Source organism: Cinclus cinclus, chromosome 1, assembly GCF_963662255.1.
Source record: "Cinclus cinclus chromosome 1, bCinCin1.1, whole genome shotgun sequence".
In the NCBI taxonomy this organism is placed as follows: Eukaryota; Metazoa; Chordata; class Aves; order Passeriformes; family Cinclidae; genus Cinclus; species Cinclus cinclus.
The window spans coordinates 118,883,819-118,900,911 of record NC_085046.1 but is presented as its reverse complement, the minus strand read 5'-3'; the positions used below and the strand labels follow the sequence as shown (position 1 = coordinate 118,900,911).

Below are 17,093 nucleotides of genomic sequence, written 5' to 3'. Positions count from 1 at the left end.
AATGTGCTACATAGGGACCTCATTAGTTGTGGAGTAGCCCTTGGCGGTCTGTCATGTGCTTTGAATCAAATTTTCTTTTGCTGCTTCTTTTCTGAGTGTTTTCCTAGTTCAGAATATGTTTAATACTTGGATCTTCCTATATAGTCTTTCATCAGCATTCCACAGAAGAAGTTTAAAGGAATTCCTTCAGCATTGTCTGGTCCTTCCTTAGCTTTAATTGCTTTATTTGAGGTCCTAGGGCTTTGTGCGGATGCCTTTGAGGTATTCTTCTGCATATTTTCTTTGACTTTAGAAGACAGAAAATCAAGGGCTTTTTAAATTAATATAGCTCCTCTTCTGACCTCTCAATTTCCCACTGTAGGTGTCCTTATTATTTTTTATGCCATCTTTTGTCTGTTTTCCAATTGTTTGATATTTCTCCAGGAAGTTGTGAAGTGTAGATGGTGAGATAATTGTATCCAGTGCTGCATTTGTGACATCTCCAACATTTGGTATGCTGTCATAACGATCCCTTTGGATTTGAATTTCATCTTGTGCTACATTACCGGCCCTGTCTCCTTCGCTGTTTCCTCCTGAGTGGGTGGTTGCAGATTTCTGCATATTATTGCCACAAATTGTTTCTTTGATCAGTGCCTTTGTAGCTTCAACCTTTGAGATCCTGAAAGGGATGTTGCTACATTTTTATACAGGCTACGGATTTATTCTGTCTGATAGTGCTGACTAATCCTCCTAAAAGTCTGCTTTCTAATCCATGTATGTTATCAGTTAAAATGAATGAATAGAGGATTTTCTGTTTACATAATATCAAAATTAGTCAAAACTTTCAGTCACTTATATTTGCCTTGCAAAAGCTTCCTGTAAGCTTCTAATAAAAATAGTGTTACACATGGCTGTTTATGTGTTGTTTGCCTGTGTATAATCATTTACCATACAAAGCATTGCATATGAATTTGTCTTCACTGAAAAATAAAGTTTGCAATATCTTTGCAGACAATTATGAGGACAAATGCTTTTTGTTTCTTGTGCAAGTAATCCTGTCTACTCAGAATTGAAAATGCTTTAAAGTTTGAACAAATATATAATTAGTAGTGTAAAGGTAGCACCAAAAAATGTAAAAATTGTTCTTGTATTGGGTTTGCGTAGCAAGGTTTTGGTAGCAGGAAGGCTACGGGGTTGGCTTCTGTGAGAAGCTGCGAGAAGCTTCACCTCTGCCTGAGAAAGCCAATGTCAGCTGGCTCCAAGAAGAGGCTGGCCAAGGTTGAGACCATCAGTGGTGGTCGTAGCACCTTTGGGATAACATATTCCAGAAGCGAGAAACAAAAAGACATGTGCAACACCAGCAGCAGTCAGAAGAGAGTGGAATGAGTATGTGGTAGAAACAGCTCTGCCCACCCCAATGTCATTGAAGGAGGAGGAGGTGGTGCTCCAGGTGCCAGAGCAGAGATTCCCCTGCAGCTATTGGGAGCCTTTCATTACATTTTCTCTCCCCTGTCCTGCAGAGGATGGGGAGTGATAAGAATGGCTTTGGTGGGCACCTGGTATCCAGACAGGGTCCACAGACAGTGATTCTGTGAATTTGATTTGAAAAGGAAAAGCTGTTGTTGTAGTGGTTGGATATTACAGTAACGTGATTGACTTCGCTGGAACTTCCAAGTACTAGTGTAGATTTGTGTGGTTGGGTTGGCTTTGGCTGACTGCCAGGTGCCCACCAAGCTGCTGTCTTCACTCCTCTTCCTCAGTAGAAAAGGGAGGAAATAAATGGGAAGCTCATAGATTGAGATAAGGACAGGGAAAGCCCTCACTAATTACTGTCATGGGCCAAGCAGACTTGACTTGGGGGAATTAATTTATCACCAATTAATAACAGAGTAGGATAGAAAGAATTCAAAAGAAACCTACAAGCACCTCCTACCCACTCCTTCCTTCTCTCAAAGCTGAGCTTTGCTCCTGACTCTTTTACATCCTCCGCTGGAGTAATGCAGTGGTCTGTGGAAAGGGGGTTGTAGTCAGTTTGTAACACCTTGTCTCTGTTGCTCCTTATCTGCTTCAGACAGTCTTTTACTAACTGGTCCAGCACAGGTCCTTTCCATGGGGTGCACTCCTCCAGGTACAGAGTGCTCCAGCGTGCAGCATCCCCCATGGACGACACGTCCTGCCTGAAAACCTGCTCCTGTGGGGGCTCTTCCCCACAGGCCACAATTCCTGCTCGAGCCTGCTCCAGTGTGGGTTCCCCACAGTCTGGAGGTGAATACCATGGCCTTGTCCTGGGACTGCAGATGAATCTCTGCACCTGGAGCCCCGTCTCCCCTTCTCTCACCTTGGGTCTGCAGGGGTGTTTCTTTTGTTTTTTCTCACTCTCTTCGCACAGTTGTGTTGCAGTGTTTTTTTCCCCTTTCTTAAATAAGTGAATACCAAGGTGCCACAAGAATTCTCATAGACTCAGCATGGGGTAGTGGTGGATCTGTTTTAAAACAGGGTGGGGCTGTCTCTGTCCAGCGTGGGACAGCTCACAGTGTCTTCTCACAGAAGCACCGCTGCAGTCCCCACCGTGCTACCAAAACCTTGCCATGTAAAGCTGGTACAATAAGATGAGTCTGTAGTGAAAACTGCATTTCCAGTAAGAACTTTGTGGGTGGATTCTGAGGTTGTCCTTTTTGGAACCAGCTATGTGAGGTTATGTTTCCCTTAGTCTTTCACAGTGAGAACTCAAGAGGATAAATGATGTTACCTGACACTCTGCTATCAGTGTTCTGGCTGCTGACTTGAGTTAACTCTACAGAACTTCCTTGTGCAACCCTTTTGCCCATCTGTGGTGCTGTGGTGAAGTCCATTAAGCTTTTTGGCTACAGGGAAGACAGCTGTATGCAGCTGAAGAACTCTGTTCTGTATCCCACACATTGTCCCTTCTGTGGATATGTCCCAGGTCATTCTCTGAGAGCCAAGGGATCATTTCAGGGTTGTTTTTATATCCCATATATAAAAGACAGAGAGAAGAAGAAATTTTTGTGAAGGCTGTTTCAGGTTGAAGTCAAAGAAGAGAGTTTTAGGCATAAACCCTGGCATGAATTGTAGCACATTAGTTGTTTACATTCAGGCTTTGGAAACTCTTCAGTTGTGAAGGGAGGAGAATTGGACAGTCAGGGCAGTGAGAGGTAGGTGTTGGAAAGCAGAATAGATTTAGCCCTGATGTATATATCAGGACATTTTATCTTCTTATGACCTGGATAGCTTTTACTGTGTTCTCCAGAGAAATACTCTATTACTTTACTGGGAATTACCTGTGAAAGGCTAAATCAAAGTGAATATCTAATTCTCAGCATTTGGTACTGAAAAAATTACCAAAACTTAAAATTTGTAGTAACTTAAAGCTCTTTAATAAAATTTGGTGGGTTCTGGATAAGTACCTTTCAGTAAATAAGCCAACATAAACATCTTCTGATAAAGGAATTTCATGCAATAAAGGTTCTCTCCCCCACTTCAGCTCTTTACTCTTAGTGTCAGTTTTTCATATTTTACAAATGTGTCTTTCCAGCCAGTGCAGCCTCTAACAGAAACGTTGATTTTTTTTGTTTCATGTAATGTGTTTGCTTTTGTTTCCATTCCTGTTTTTCTGGCATTAGGTGGAGTGGATTTCTCCTTTGTGCCATTGCTATGCTCCTTGTGATATTTCCCATGTTTACCTTTCCGAAAAAGCTCCCTCCTCGACATAAAAAAAAGAAAAAGAAGATGAATTCTGATGATGTTTCAAGTGATGATGATGTGATGAAGGAGAAAACAAGTAGCAAAACAGAAACTGACAGTTCAGTTTCTGCCTCTATGGGATTTGGAGAGAATGTTAAAGGTAAAGTTTGTTTTTATTGTATAAATGCTTTAGATTTTGTGTGCAGGGTCATCCAGGATTGTATGAGTGTAATTGAAGGCAGTTTTGACATCCTATATTTACTGTTATATTTTGCTATTGAGATTTTAATAGATGCTCATCCTCTAAAATGACAGGGTGCAGTAATGGTTGAAAGGCATTCTTTTTCTTGAATGGTTGGTGTTTGTGTACCTCTAACAAATCGGTAGGCTATTTCCTGTAGTACAGGACCCCACCTCATGTGTTTGGGCATCTTAGAGTTTGTAATTACCACACTTGCTTTATAAACTGAACTTACTTCATGAAGTAAAGTGCTTTTCTACTATGTAAGTGAAAGAAATAGAAGGAATTCTGGTGTTTGAGTTCAGTTACATTAACATATTTGGGTAAGTTCATAGAGAAAGATTATTTGTTTCATATTCCTTTCCTGTTTGTTTTGTACTGCAAACTATTTTCTGGAGGCTAAGGCAAATAAAACCTGTGATAATTTTGAAATGTGAAGAGATCAAAAGAGCGACAAGTAGTAGAGATTCTTAGTTTATTCAAGGGGTAACCATTACTGTAAAATCTAACAATAAGTAATAATCATTGGCAGATTTCCTGGGGAAGAAGGGTAGTGTTGCTATAAATTGATTAATGTGAAGGATATAGAATTTAAATTGACAATACAGACTTGAGAGTATCATAAAATTGAATACTATAGGACAAGAGAGAATGTGCCTCAATGGCATTGTGTTGTTAGTGCTGTTGTGTCCTCCTTGGATTCTAAGATGCAAATGCTGGTTGTGTCATTTCAGAGTAGCCTGGTAAATGCAGCAGGATTGGGAGAAACGGTGAAATATCTGTTGTACCATCAGACATAATTGGAACTCTAAAGCTATTAAGTGTTTGTTGAAATAGACATTTGTGTTACTTTTTTACTTGCATATCAGGCCAGGCTATAATGATTGGCAGACTTTTTAATGAGTCATTTATGATCACTCTTTAGTCTAAGTCGACAAGGCTTAGCAAAACCAGCTGTTTCTAGACCAACCCCAGTGTAATTTTGAGTTATGTTTGCACACCTACATATTGATTTACTCTTACATTTACACTGGTTCTCTCAGGGTACCTAAAGGTACTGTTAATTTCTACAGAAGTAAAGAAAAAAGAAGATAGCAGAACTTTCTTGGTGTGATTTTATTAGCTTACAGATCAGCTTCTTAAGGTACAAGGCAAGCAAAGAGCAAGCAAAGTGATCCTTAAATACCAGATCTTTCATCTGTCTTTGCGAACCCTTTGTTGGCAAAGTGGTTGAAAATGTGATGGAGAAGCAAGAAAAGCATGTTCCTTCCTCCTTTGAAGACTCTCTTATCCATATCTGTGGGCCCAAATACATAATATTTTCTCCTTAACCCATACAACTAGTTGTGGGTTTTATTTGCCTTCAAACCTGCTGGCTTCTGGTTAGTGGAAATAGTTCAGGGTTTCTCCTGTCAATATTTTCTCAGTAACACAAGGGATTGGGGAAGTCTAGTCTTTACTGGACTCCTTCCCAATGATTGAAGGCAATGTCACAGCAGAGGGACTGCTTCATCCTTAGGTGTGCCTGATGAAGATACAGGTATACTGATGAACTGCATCTGGGTGAGTTTGTTCATGCTGGCTCTCTGTTCTGATACAGAATTTCACCTTCCACACCATGTTGTCCCTGCAGGCACAGTAGAAAAAATAAGTATTTGCTTGGGAGAATGTTTTCTTGGAATTTTTTTTACAGAAATAAAAACTTCTGAATGTCTCATTTTGGCATGTGTTTCTTTGGTATGTATCTGCCTATATGTGTAACATACATTCTGTAAAATTTTATATTAATATATTAATGGAGCTACCAAATTAGAGCTTTTACTACACAAAACTTTAAATTTTCTCTAGAGGAGAAACTTTACCATGTGGAACAGTGAAAAGAAACATGCCAGAAAGATAGCAGGCTAGTTGAGATAAGCAGAAAAAGTATTTTGCTATAAGCTGATAATAGCTTTCGCATTTGGTGTCAGTTATCCTAGCAAATAAAGCCTGCAGCAGGAATGCACTATCATTTAATTATTTTTCCAGTTTAAGTGGGCTTTATGGAATAAGATCATGCCTCAAGCTTCTGAGCTGAGGTAATTTTGTTTATAATGGGAAGGAGAAAAGGATCATATGTGTCTAAGTCATTTAGCATTGCTTCTTCTGAGATGCAGGGAACATTTTATACTTTCCATTGACTTTCAGAGCTTCATCTTTTTATAGCACTGTGGGCAGGAACTCCACTTAGGCAGTAGCCAGGAGACTGTTGATTTAGTAGGTCATATCTTTTGTTTTGTACTAATAAATACCAGTGATGTCATAGTCTGCCATGACAGAGGTTAGTGCCATCAAATCTCTGAAATCTATGCAGCTTTGGTAAGGAAAGTAACTGTTTTCTTCTTCCAATATGGTGTCATCTTACCTGGTAAGCCTGGCAAAATTATTTTGGTCTTGTTGTAACTTGTCCTAATATCCTAATTAATTCTCCAAGCAAATGAAAAGTTATCAAAAAGTCATGAGAGTCTTTTTTTCTGCACTGACTGCCAGTGCAAGCTGAAGAAATAAACCAAAACTGGCTCCATCCATAAGTAGCCTCAAACTTCAGTGACCTGAGCTTTATTTTGGCCCATGGTAGAGCTGAAATCAGATAAAAAGACAGATACAACTTTGCTTTTTCACGTTTCAAGTTGCAAAGGCTTGGAATTCAGTGTTTTCTTTCCTACGTTTCAAGTAGAAAATGTGAGTTGAGGAATGATTCTGAGTCACATATCAAAAGCATTAAAGTAAGGAGTAAGTAGGTCACAGGAGGAGGAAAATTGGATGTAGTTTATTGGGAAAAACAGAGGTTGTGTAGATTACATGAACTAGAGTTTAATAATGAAGAAACCATGGTTCAGTCCCATACATGCATATACTCCATGAATCTGAGCAGACAAAACTACTGTTTTCATTTATTACCTACGTACCCTTAGGGTTTTGTACCATGGAAATTGTATCTTCAGTCCCTTTCACTTACCACTATAATGAAACTGTGGAATTGAATAAAGGAGCAGTGTAAAGAAAGCAAGTATATATATTATTTAAAATAGACTGATCTAACATTAATTAAATGATTAGTCTAATTAATTACGTTCATTTTGTAGCCTTTGAGGATTTTTTCTGTGGGGGAGAGAGGGTATTTTTGTTCTGTCCCTATGTACATCCCTTTCTTAAATGTAGAATATTCCTGTCTGCCTTTTCACATCTACCAGCTGTCGTATGCCTTTCTTGGTGAGTTCTTGTAAGGGACAGAGACAGGGTAATAATGATTGTCAGAGCATCAGTAGAGATAAAAGAAACTCCTGAGGGGCTCGTGGCTGCAGGATAAGCCCACTGAAGTGCTTTGTCAAGGGTCTGGACTGGAGTTTCTGTGCTACCTGAAGATCAGTTGACAGGGATCAGAAGAGGAGGAGACAGTGCACTGTGTTTGGGGCACTTGGTGTGCACTGTGAATGTCAGAGGGTTCAGCAGACCATGGGCTGGAGATCCTGCAGTGCCACTGACCTTGAGAACTTCCCTCTTGTCCTTTCTTAGGCTGTCCTGAAGTGCTCAAAGTAGAAAAGATTGGCATAGCTCCATGCAGTGAAGAGCAGTCCTAACTGGAGCCTGGAGGACCTGCTCTAAATCAAATGAAAATAAGTAACATTCATATCAAACTGATTCTGAGCCCCTCCTCTCTTGATGGGATATTAGGGGCTGTTCCATGATTCAGCCACCACCCAGGTGCTTAAGGCCTGTCCTGAGAGTTGAATGAGGTTGTTTAAATGATGTGTGAGTAGATAATGAAATGACGAAATGCTATTCTAGAGATTAGTGACCAGCTCCATGCAGGATATATTTAACATAGTTGTGTGTCACTTTGCTAGTTTCCATTCTGATAAACAAACTGGAAATTTTGTCTCAAATCTTGGCTCTGCTTTGTACTGCACAAGAGTGGAAGTTGCCCCTGAGACTTCGGTGTGCAGCCAGCCTTCTCCAAAGCTGCAGGCTTGGGTAGTGCTGTTCAGACTGGGAGCACCAGCAGAAGGGAGCTCTTCTGGCTGACATCTGCCCCACCCTATGAAGAGTGATGGACTTTTCTGATGGACTGCAGAACGATAGTGCTGTAGACTGGGATGATTTAGTCACCTGATTGTATTCATTGCATTGCCTTGGGCTGGGTGTGCAGGAACAGGGATAAAGAAACTATATTAAATGTTGAAGAAGGAGGTGAAGTCAGAATTATATGAGTGTTTATTGAAATTCTGTTTACAGTGCTTTGCTTAGAGAAATATTTATGAATACGTTTATTACTTGCAGATTTTTCTTATGCTTTTCCCTTACCATGAATCAAGCAGTGGTCCAGCACATGAATGAAAGAAAAAAGCATACTGACCATAGAAAAATACTGACAAAGATCATGAACAGAAGAAAACTGCCAGTAGACTAGCAAACCAGTCCAGCAAGGCAGGTTTCAGTTTACTCTTAGTTATATACTAGGTTAATGGGAAAAAAAAGAAAAAGAGATGTTAAAATTTGAGTTACTACACAGAAATATAAGCATGTTTGCAGCTATGCTAAAAGATTGTTTTAGTTTTAGGAGTGTAATTGATAGAGGTTTATTAGTTTACATGACAGAATGAGGGAAATTGCAAGTTCTGTAGGTTTGTTTCTGATGCACATTTGCAAAAACATGCAATGTCTTTTGAAGATGTCTTTCCTAAAGATCAAACCTGATAGGTTTAATAATGGCCTTGAAATCAAAATCTAGGCTTATGGCTAGCCATGCAAGGCTAATATGACATAGAAATGTTTTAAAAGCATGATTGACTGTGAGTAGTATCCTTAAAGTTTTTAGCATTCTTGCTTTTTACTACAGTTATTGTGGTTGAAAGATATGATGAGTTACTAAGTAATACCTTTTATTATAGGTTTTTAAATTCAAAAGTGTAGTATAGATGCTGTCACACAGGGTTTGATTGTGATCATGGGAGGAAATCCGGGAAAGTCTAACTCTGAATGTGTGTTTATAGTTCCTAGTTTCTCACTATACAGGAAATTTCCCTTGTATGCCAGACAGGTGTTGTTCATAAACTACGAAGATCGACTCTTAAGTGCTCCAGGTGGCATGTATTAGTGTGGCATGCAGAAATAAAACTCTATTTCATGCCAAAATTTACAGTAATCAGCAAAGCTGTTCTCTGAAGAGCCTTTCACATGGGTGTAAGGAAACCTGTGGTTATTCCAAGATACCAAATTTTATCTACTTGACAACAGAAATCCCATTTCAAAATACTTACTAGTTTTGAAATTAAAAATGACCTTTAGCCTGAGTGCTCAGATGAGATGTAAGCAGGAGTCAAAATAAGTACAGCTCTATATAAAAACACCAGAGCAAAATGTTCATTAGCTCTGCAGTTCTTTACCAAATTATTTCTTTAGTTGACTGAAAATTCTAAAGCAGACATTTTCCTGAACCTCAGTTTTACCAGGAAGGGCAAACTTTACCAGGTGTTGTGATGTCTGGACCAGACTCTTTAAAATAATTGATTTAGCAAAGACCTTGAGTTCAGCTCTTGGCCAAGAACTACCAATTCATTTCTACAAAGAACACTCAGTTCGTCATCCTAATAAAATTATCTTTCTCTCTCTGATTATACTGTATTTTCTCCCACATTTTCAACCCAGATGAGCAGCTGCCACTAAGTAGCTCAGTTTCCAGCAGGACCAATCCTTCTTTCTGCTTCCTGACTCCTTTCTCACATCAGCATCAGGATTGTCATAACTTCTTCCTCCTGTTGCTTCTGTGGCAAACAGCACCACCTCTTTTTTAAAGCTGTAGGTGGTAAAAAAATTAAGATTCAATTATATGAGTGCTTCTTAATATGATTTATTCATTAGTTATTTCTGCCAGATTTTGTATTTAAACATTTAATATGCTTTTTCGTAGATGTAGCAGGAGACCATTTGACTACATTAAAATTATAAACCCAGTACTCATAATGAATTCACTATAAATTTTGACAACTGGCATAAGCTAAGACTAGATGCAATCAGACAACTTAAGTGCTAATTTTCAGCTTGACAAGTTTTGACATGACAAATGAAATTCTGTTTGCTTTTATACTGATAATCTACTGGAGTCAGTGGAGACAGTGAGACAGATTTTTGTCTTGACAACTATTACCATCAATAAATTTCTCACTCAGTTGTTCTTGCTCAACATGTATTTCAAATGGGTGCTCTTGTCACTGAATTCAACTGTCTTGGATTCAAGCACTATTCCATTTCTGTACCAGGTGAAAAGCAAATGAAAATATCTGAACTATAGTAGGCTAGATATAACACTTTTAAAAAATTGATCTTGAGTTAAAAAAGCTCCAAGGAAAAGAAGACTTGTTTAAAATCACAGCATCTAATCTGAAAAAAATTATGTGCTGAATAGGGTGATGATAATTTGACATCTCTACAGGACTTAATTAAAAGTATGTAAGTGTTCAATTTAACTACAGTGCTGAATTTAATGGGGGTTTGATATTTGATTTGAGAATAATTGTAACATCTATGAATACTTTTCCAATTTAATGACATACTCTCATTTTTAATTGAGTGCTTTATCCCTTCTGAGAATATTAATTGAGTTGTATGTAATGTATGTTGAGATTCCTTGATATCATTGATGTAATCTTTCCATTATGCTTTGTCTGCATCATTATAAGTACTTTTAATTCATGTAGAAAAATGTTTGACTAAAAATTAGATTATTATTAACCCAGCTTTACAAGCATGGCCATTGAAGAGGAGAGTAACAGGAGGCATATAGGATCTTTTTTTATGGAGTGCAAAACTCAGTACTGTCAGTTCAGCACTGTGATATGTGTTATCTCACAAAATATCTCTAGATAAAATATCAGAATAATTCAAAAATCCCTACATTTTATTGTTGTTTTTCTTTCTGTTACAGTGTTACTATCTGTTCTTTCAGATGTTTTATTAATGCACAGCTCAGTTGTGTTTGTGCCAAGTGGGATTGTGGCCCTGATGGAGGCAGTGAGATGGGGTCAGAGCAGGGAGCAAGGGCTGCAATCCCAAGTATGCACTCTCCCTTCTGTCTAGAAAATGCACCTGCTGCTAGCAAGCCATTATTGCCTGTCTGTCTCAAAGAAAATCAGTTGGTTCTGTTTCAGTGTGCTTTTTTTTTCTCACTCATTGTTTATAACATTCGTTTGTCATTTTTGTCATTTTATAGAGCTTCCAAGAGCAGCTGTCAGGATCTTAAGCAACATGACATTCCTTTTTGTGAGTTTGTCATACACAGCTGAGAGTGCCATTGTCACAGCTTTTATTACCTTCATTCCCAAGTTCATCGAGTCACAGTTTGGCATCCCAGCTTCCAATGCCAGCATCTACACTGGTAAGGCATTGCTACATAGTGTTACCTTGCAAGGTTGGCTTTGGCTAATTAAATGAGTCAGTTAGGAATGAACCAAAAATGTGTTTGTTCAAACAGGTGATTGCATCCAGCTTTCTACACTTGGTTAGATATTCAGATTGTTTTTCGATGTTTGTTGTATGTATTTAGTAAAATATGAACCCATTTATATTGTTAAAGGGCTGGAATTTTTGGGTTTTTTTGCATGGGCCTAGACAGATGTTGTTCTCATTTGTTGATGGTTTTGCAAGGGGAAAAATAAAAACAAGAACAACCTAGAAAAAACGTAGACATGACTGCAATTTGCGTGCTTCAAAAGATCTCTTAAAACTGTGCTTATTTTCTGTGAATTTTACTTCCTCTTTGATCTTTAAAATATCTTTATCTTTTTTCCCCCTCAGTGAATAGTTGTTTATCTGTCCCATCCTTCAAGTTACCCCTTTCCTCCAGGGTGGTGGTTTTCTCCTTATTTACTTATTTACATTGAGACAACCAACTAGTCAGAACTCCCCAGATTCTCTCCTGCCTCTCATTTCAGGAGACCCCTGTCTTGCATGTGTGGCACCTCCCCTGCTGTACTAATGTATGGCCATGTCCAACTTTCAACAGAGCTACAGACCACATAATTTTAAGCTGCACACTGCTCTGTGTGTGAAGAGACTGAGAGAGTTGACAACTTGGCTACTAAAAGAGGCCAAAATGTTGTGCCGAATCAGGGCCTGTGTCACACCGATGAGTTTCCTTCTCTTCCAGCTGCATCGAAGACATTTGTCTTTATAATAATCTTTTTTAATTCTCCATAGAGCTTCTCATATAGAAAAACTGCTAATTGCTAGGCAGAATAGTTCTTCCTTCCCTCACACTTCCAGACACTGTGCCCTAGGAGTGATGGAGTGGAGTGAATGATGGGGACACAGATGAAGTGTGGGGTAAAGCTGCCCACTGTCGTCTGTCAAAAAAGGATAAAAAGTAGCAGAGGGAAGAAGGAAGGCACATAGAACTCACATGAGAAGAATTTGTCACTTGCAGTGGCTGGAAGAAATACCAATTTCTAGAGTGGGGAGGGGAAAAGTCAGAGAAACACAATGTGGTGCTTTCTATTTGAGAGTTTCTGGGATGAGATTTTCTTCAGGGCATGAAATCCCTCTGTTCTGCATATAAGGAGGAAACACTGACTCCTGGGACCGTGGTGCTCTCTGAAGCTTAGGGTAGCTACACACACAGGAGTTTTACTGTAATGGGTCTTGATGGGTTGGCTACGCTGTAACTCACTTCATTCTCAAGATAAACCAGAAACATTCTTGCCAGAAAAAGTACTCAACAACCAATACATTAAAAGAGGTGCCCAAAGTGTGATGTTATTAACATCTGTTGTTTCCCCTGTTACAAATTACTTGATAAAGACTATTATATTTAACCAGAAGAAGAAGAAGATGTAATATATCAGGCTGGATGTGCAAAAAGGACAAGTGAGCACTGCTTCTACAATCCCAACTCTTAAATTTAGCATTGGAGTCAACAGTTGTTAATTTGATAAATAATTTTTTGTGGGAAGGATGGGAAAGGGAAACTTGGAAATTCTGTACTAGATTGCTACTGGCTTATAAGGTAAAAGACATGACAAGTTCACAAATTTTCTGGTTAGTAGAAGGAGAATTGACATGTTATTTACATTATACGTCTATGCTTAATATTCACATTGGCAGCTGAGTTCATGTGCTTCCCAAATCTCTTCATGTAAAGATTTTACTGGCAGTTTTTTGTCTTCTAAACAGCAATTCTTTAATTAATCTCAGTTTCTTTCGATTTTAAAACAACCCTGGTGTTTATCATCATCAAAAAACACTATGTGCCAAATTTCATGTCTTGAATTTGTGCAGCTTCTACATTTAATTTTTGCTCTTGGAAGAAAGACTGGTTTTGAGTCTGTGAAGACTTAGTGTTTAGAATCCTCTTCATGATGTCACATTTTATAATGGGATGGCAGGATAATTAAGGTGCCAGCTGTTTTTCCCTCTATTCTTGCTTTCCTCAACATTTTGATAAATATAATGTCCCTTTCACCTTTAGTCATATTAGCAAAGAATGAGTATGCCTTGCAATAATTGTAAAGGTATTTGCAAGTGATAGTCTTACTGGCTTCTGTAAGAGATCAACATCTCTAATAATTTGGATTATAAAGTTTAGCCTCTCTGCCAAAAGTGGTTCAAATTCCATGTTTATGTGGAGTGCATCTTTATTAGCAAAGCCTTTAAAGACCTTCTCACAAGTTGGTGAGAAGCAAACGACAGGAGAAGAAAAGTGTAAGACATTTGCTGACTTTACCACCACCTCAGGACTTGACAAGTGAGGACAACATGTGATGTGTTGCTGAATTTTACAACTGCAGCAGCAAAACAACAGGGGTTTCATAGGCACATCTTTGTGTCTTAAACTTACCCTAATTCTACTATCTTAATTTTAAAAATTGTGTTTGATCAGTTTACACTCCACATATCTGTGGAGAGATGAATTGGAGTGCTGAGGTAGGAATCATGGAATCATAGACTCAAGGTTGGAAAAGACCTCCAAGATCATCAAGTCCAACCTTTGACCAGACACCACTCTGTCAATAAACTATAGCACCAAGTTCCACTTCTGGTCATTTCTTGAGCACCTCCAGGAATGGTGACTCCACCACCTCCCTGGGCAGCCTATTCCAATGGTTAACCACCCTTGCAGTGAAGAAGGTCTTTCTAATGTCCAACCTGAACCTCCCCTGGCCCAGCTTGAGGCCATTTCCTTGTCCTGATGCTAGTTGCCTGGGAAAGTGGTATTCAGCTTGAGTAAAGCATCCAGAAGGCAGAATTTTCAGCCAGGCTTGGGTTGGGTAAAGCCACTCCCAGATGGGCAAGATTCTGGAGTCCTGCTTAGTCCTGTTGTTAGTGCTTGTTCTCCACTGGAATTAGTCTTGAAAATGGGAGGAGGAAGATTTGTGTCCAAATCTGGATTTCTTCAAATTTTCCGTGGTTAAACTGGATCTATATGTAGCCCTTCTTCTCCTTCTAAAATAAATACAAAACAATGTTTCTGCTTCTAAGGACAATAGTTCTCTTATAATGCTTTGGCTGCTGCTCATATAATAAGGAGGCTTTTATAAATTCTTTGACAACACTCCAGAGGTTTGAAAAATCTGACTCAGTTTGATAGCAGAGAATCGGACAATGGAGATCTTAGTTCAGCATCTGCAGCCATCTAATTACGGAATGAAACCAAAATTTATGTTTTATGCCTTTCTGTAGGTCCTGTTTTAATGCTGTTCAAACTTCTTCCTGGCAGGTGTGATTATTGTCCCAAGTGCTGGTGTTGGTATTGTCCTAGGTGGCTACATTATAAAAAAACTGAAACTTGGTGCAAGAGAGTCTGCAAAGTTGGCTATGATCTGCAGTGGTGTATCTCTGCTGTGCTTTTCAACACTCTTCATTGTTGGATGTGAAAGCATTAATCTAGGGGGAATAAATATACCTTACACAACTGGGTAAGTATCTTGGATGTTTATCTCTGGCAAAACCAGCTTTTTCCAATAAGCCTGTTCTAGAAATATAAAAAATGCTGATAGCTGATGTACTGAGGGAAACACATGTTCGAATGAGAATTTAGTGAGTACTGCGATATAAACACATGATGTTAGTGTGTGGCCCTTGTTTTTTATGTCTGGTTTATAATGGAGTTTATGTAGTAATTCACCTTTTTGAGATGTGAGAAAATGTGTTAGAACAGCCTTCAGGGTGCAGAAAAATTAAAATAGTGTTCTCTGTAGATTACTGAGAATTTACTTAGTGTTTCAAAATGTTTTCAGCTCATAAAAATAGTGAAAAAAGTTAAGTGGATTATGATTATTTCTGAATGGGTTTATTAATTATTACCTTAATAGTATTTTAGGTCTATAGTCCCTATTTGAGAGGAATCACTTGGGCATGTGCTATCAACTTTAGTGGTGTGCACTGCTTCTTAACCCCTTACTAGCTGTGTGAATGCCCTCCAGTGCTTGCTGGGTCATCATCAAGACAGCAACTAGACCATATTCCCTAAAATTACATAGAGAATGAAGAGGACTGCAATGAGGAAGAAGGTGTGGATGTTAGAAGGACTTGAGAGAGAGGAATTTAGGCTCTGGCATTAAGAAATGCATGTAAGGGCATAAAAAAAAGGATATTTGGAGGGAAGGCAATGTGGTAAAACTTGAGACATTTTCACTGGAAAGGGATTTCGTAGAAGCCTGACCATGAGTTTTTATTTTCTTTCTTACTTTGTACATGAGGTTTTCCTCAAAATTGCCTTTTGCATATAGGTTAAACACAGGAACAGAGTAAGTGTTTGGAGAGTGTGAACTTGTCTGAAGCAATGTTTTTTTCCCTTTGCTTTTACATCTGAGGCATGTCTGCCTTTTAATTATGACCAGGTGCTTGGTATCAGATCCATTTGTATATTTGCTTTTAGGGCTCAGCTCAGAACTCCTAATATTTTGAAGAGAATGTAGACTGTGGAGCAGGACAAGAGATGATGAAATGGAGAAAAAATACAGTGGGATAGAGGGATAGCAAGTAAAAAACAGAGGTAAAATGGGAAGCAAGGGAGGAAGAAAAGAGGCACTGTTTGTACAGAGAATGTTTTGCATTGCTTGTTGCTGGGTGTTACTACACTGCTGTCAAACCTTAATGCTAGAGCAAAGAAAACCAGCAGCTGAAAGCCAAGAGCTGATGAAAATCTGTTACTTCTTTGTATTCCTAAGACCTAGAGTCAAAGCTTGCTGCTTAGGGGCTGTCAGTAGAAGGAAGTAGCATGGTGATGTGATATACCCTCGTCTGAGCTTAGTGAGCTGAAGAAAGAGAGAAGAGGGATGGGAAGGGGGTGGAATGCTTTGATTGTCCACCTGCTGTTAATGTTTGTGACAGCCTGTGGGTGTAGATGAAGAAATGAAAATTAATAGGAATTAAAACATAAATTTCAAATAAGAATTAGTTGATCTGTGTGGCTAGTCAGAATGTGCCTGCCTGACTAATGAGAAGCCTATACCTTTCTGTTTGGAGAAGAAGTCCCATTTGGTTTAAATCTATTCCTAAACTAAAGACAAGGTATAATATTGTCATGCAACTCATAGCCTTCATGCTAGAATTGTAAGAGTATCTATTTTTTTTTAAGGAATAACATTTTCAGTAAATACATAGTATCAATTGAAATAGGCATCAATTCACAGCTGTTGTGCAACTCTGCAGTAGCATTACTTCCTTACCACCTTCAGCTAATTGTTCTTACTGAGAAAAGAGGTGAGAAATAGTAATGGCAAAATTCTCACAACTGTTGATGTATATAAACTCTTTGAAATCAGTGTAAAAATCACATTGACTGTAATGTCATCAGAAATTGAGCATTACCAGCATATTATAAAGCATGGTTCAGCTAGATTTTTTTTATTGCAGAGATCAAGTCCACATTTATTATCAAAATGACAGTAAAAAGGCAGCATTAGATGTAAATTAATCTTGAATATCTGACATGATAAACATTCTCTTAATCCTCATGATCAATCATTTGGTATCTTCAAATCTCTTACTTAGTAGGCAACTCTTTAACTCAGCCATCAAAAATGTTGTTAGCCATGGAATAAAAAAACCCATATTTTCATTTTGAGTTTAACAAAACACATACTTCATTCTCTACTTTGACTGTAGTGCAGCACAGTGACGTCAAAGCCAGTTC

General features: G+C 38.5%; 1 protein-coding gene across 1 annotated transcript in view; it reads left to right on the top strand.

The window, feature by feature from the left end:
• Positions 1 to 17,093, top strand: part of SLCO5A1 (solute carrier organic anion transporter family member 5A1) — a 66,577-nt gene that overhangs the window by 34,747 nt on the left and 14,737 nt on the right. Inside the window, exons 3-5 of the mRNA XM_062502271.1 lie at positions 3,621 to 3,841; positions 11,172 to 11,336; positions 14,673 to 14,871. Of these exons, the coding sequence (XP_062358255.1) occupies positions 3,621 to 3,841; positions 11,172 to 11,336; positions 14,673 to 14,871 (585 nt within the window). The remainder of the gene's footprint in view (positions 1 to 3,620; positions 3,842 to 11,171; positions 11,337 to 14,672; positions 14,872 to 17,093) is intronic.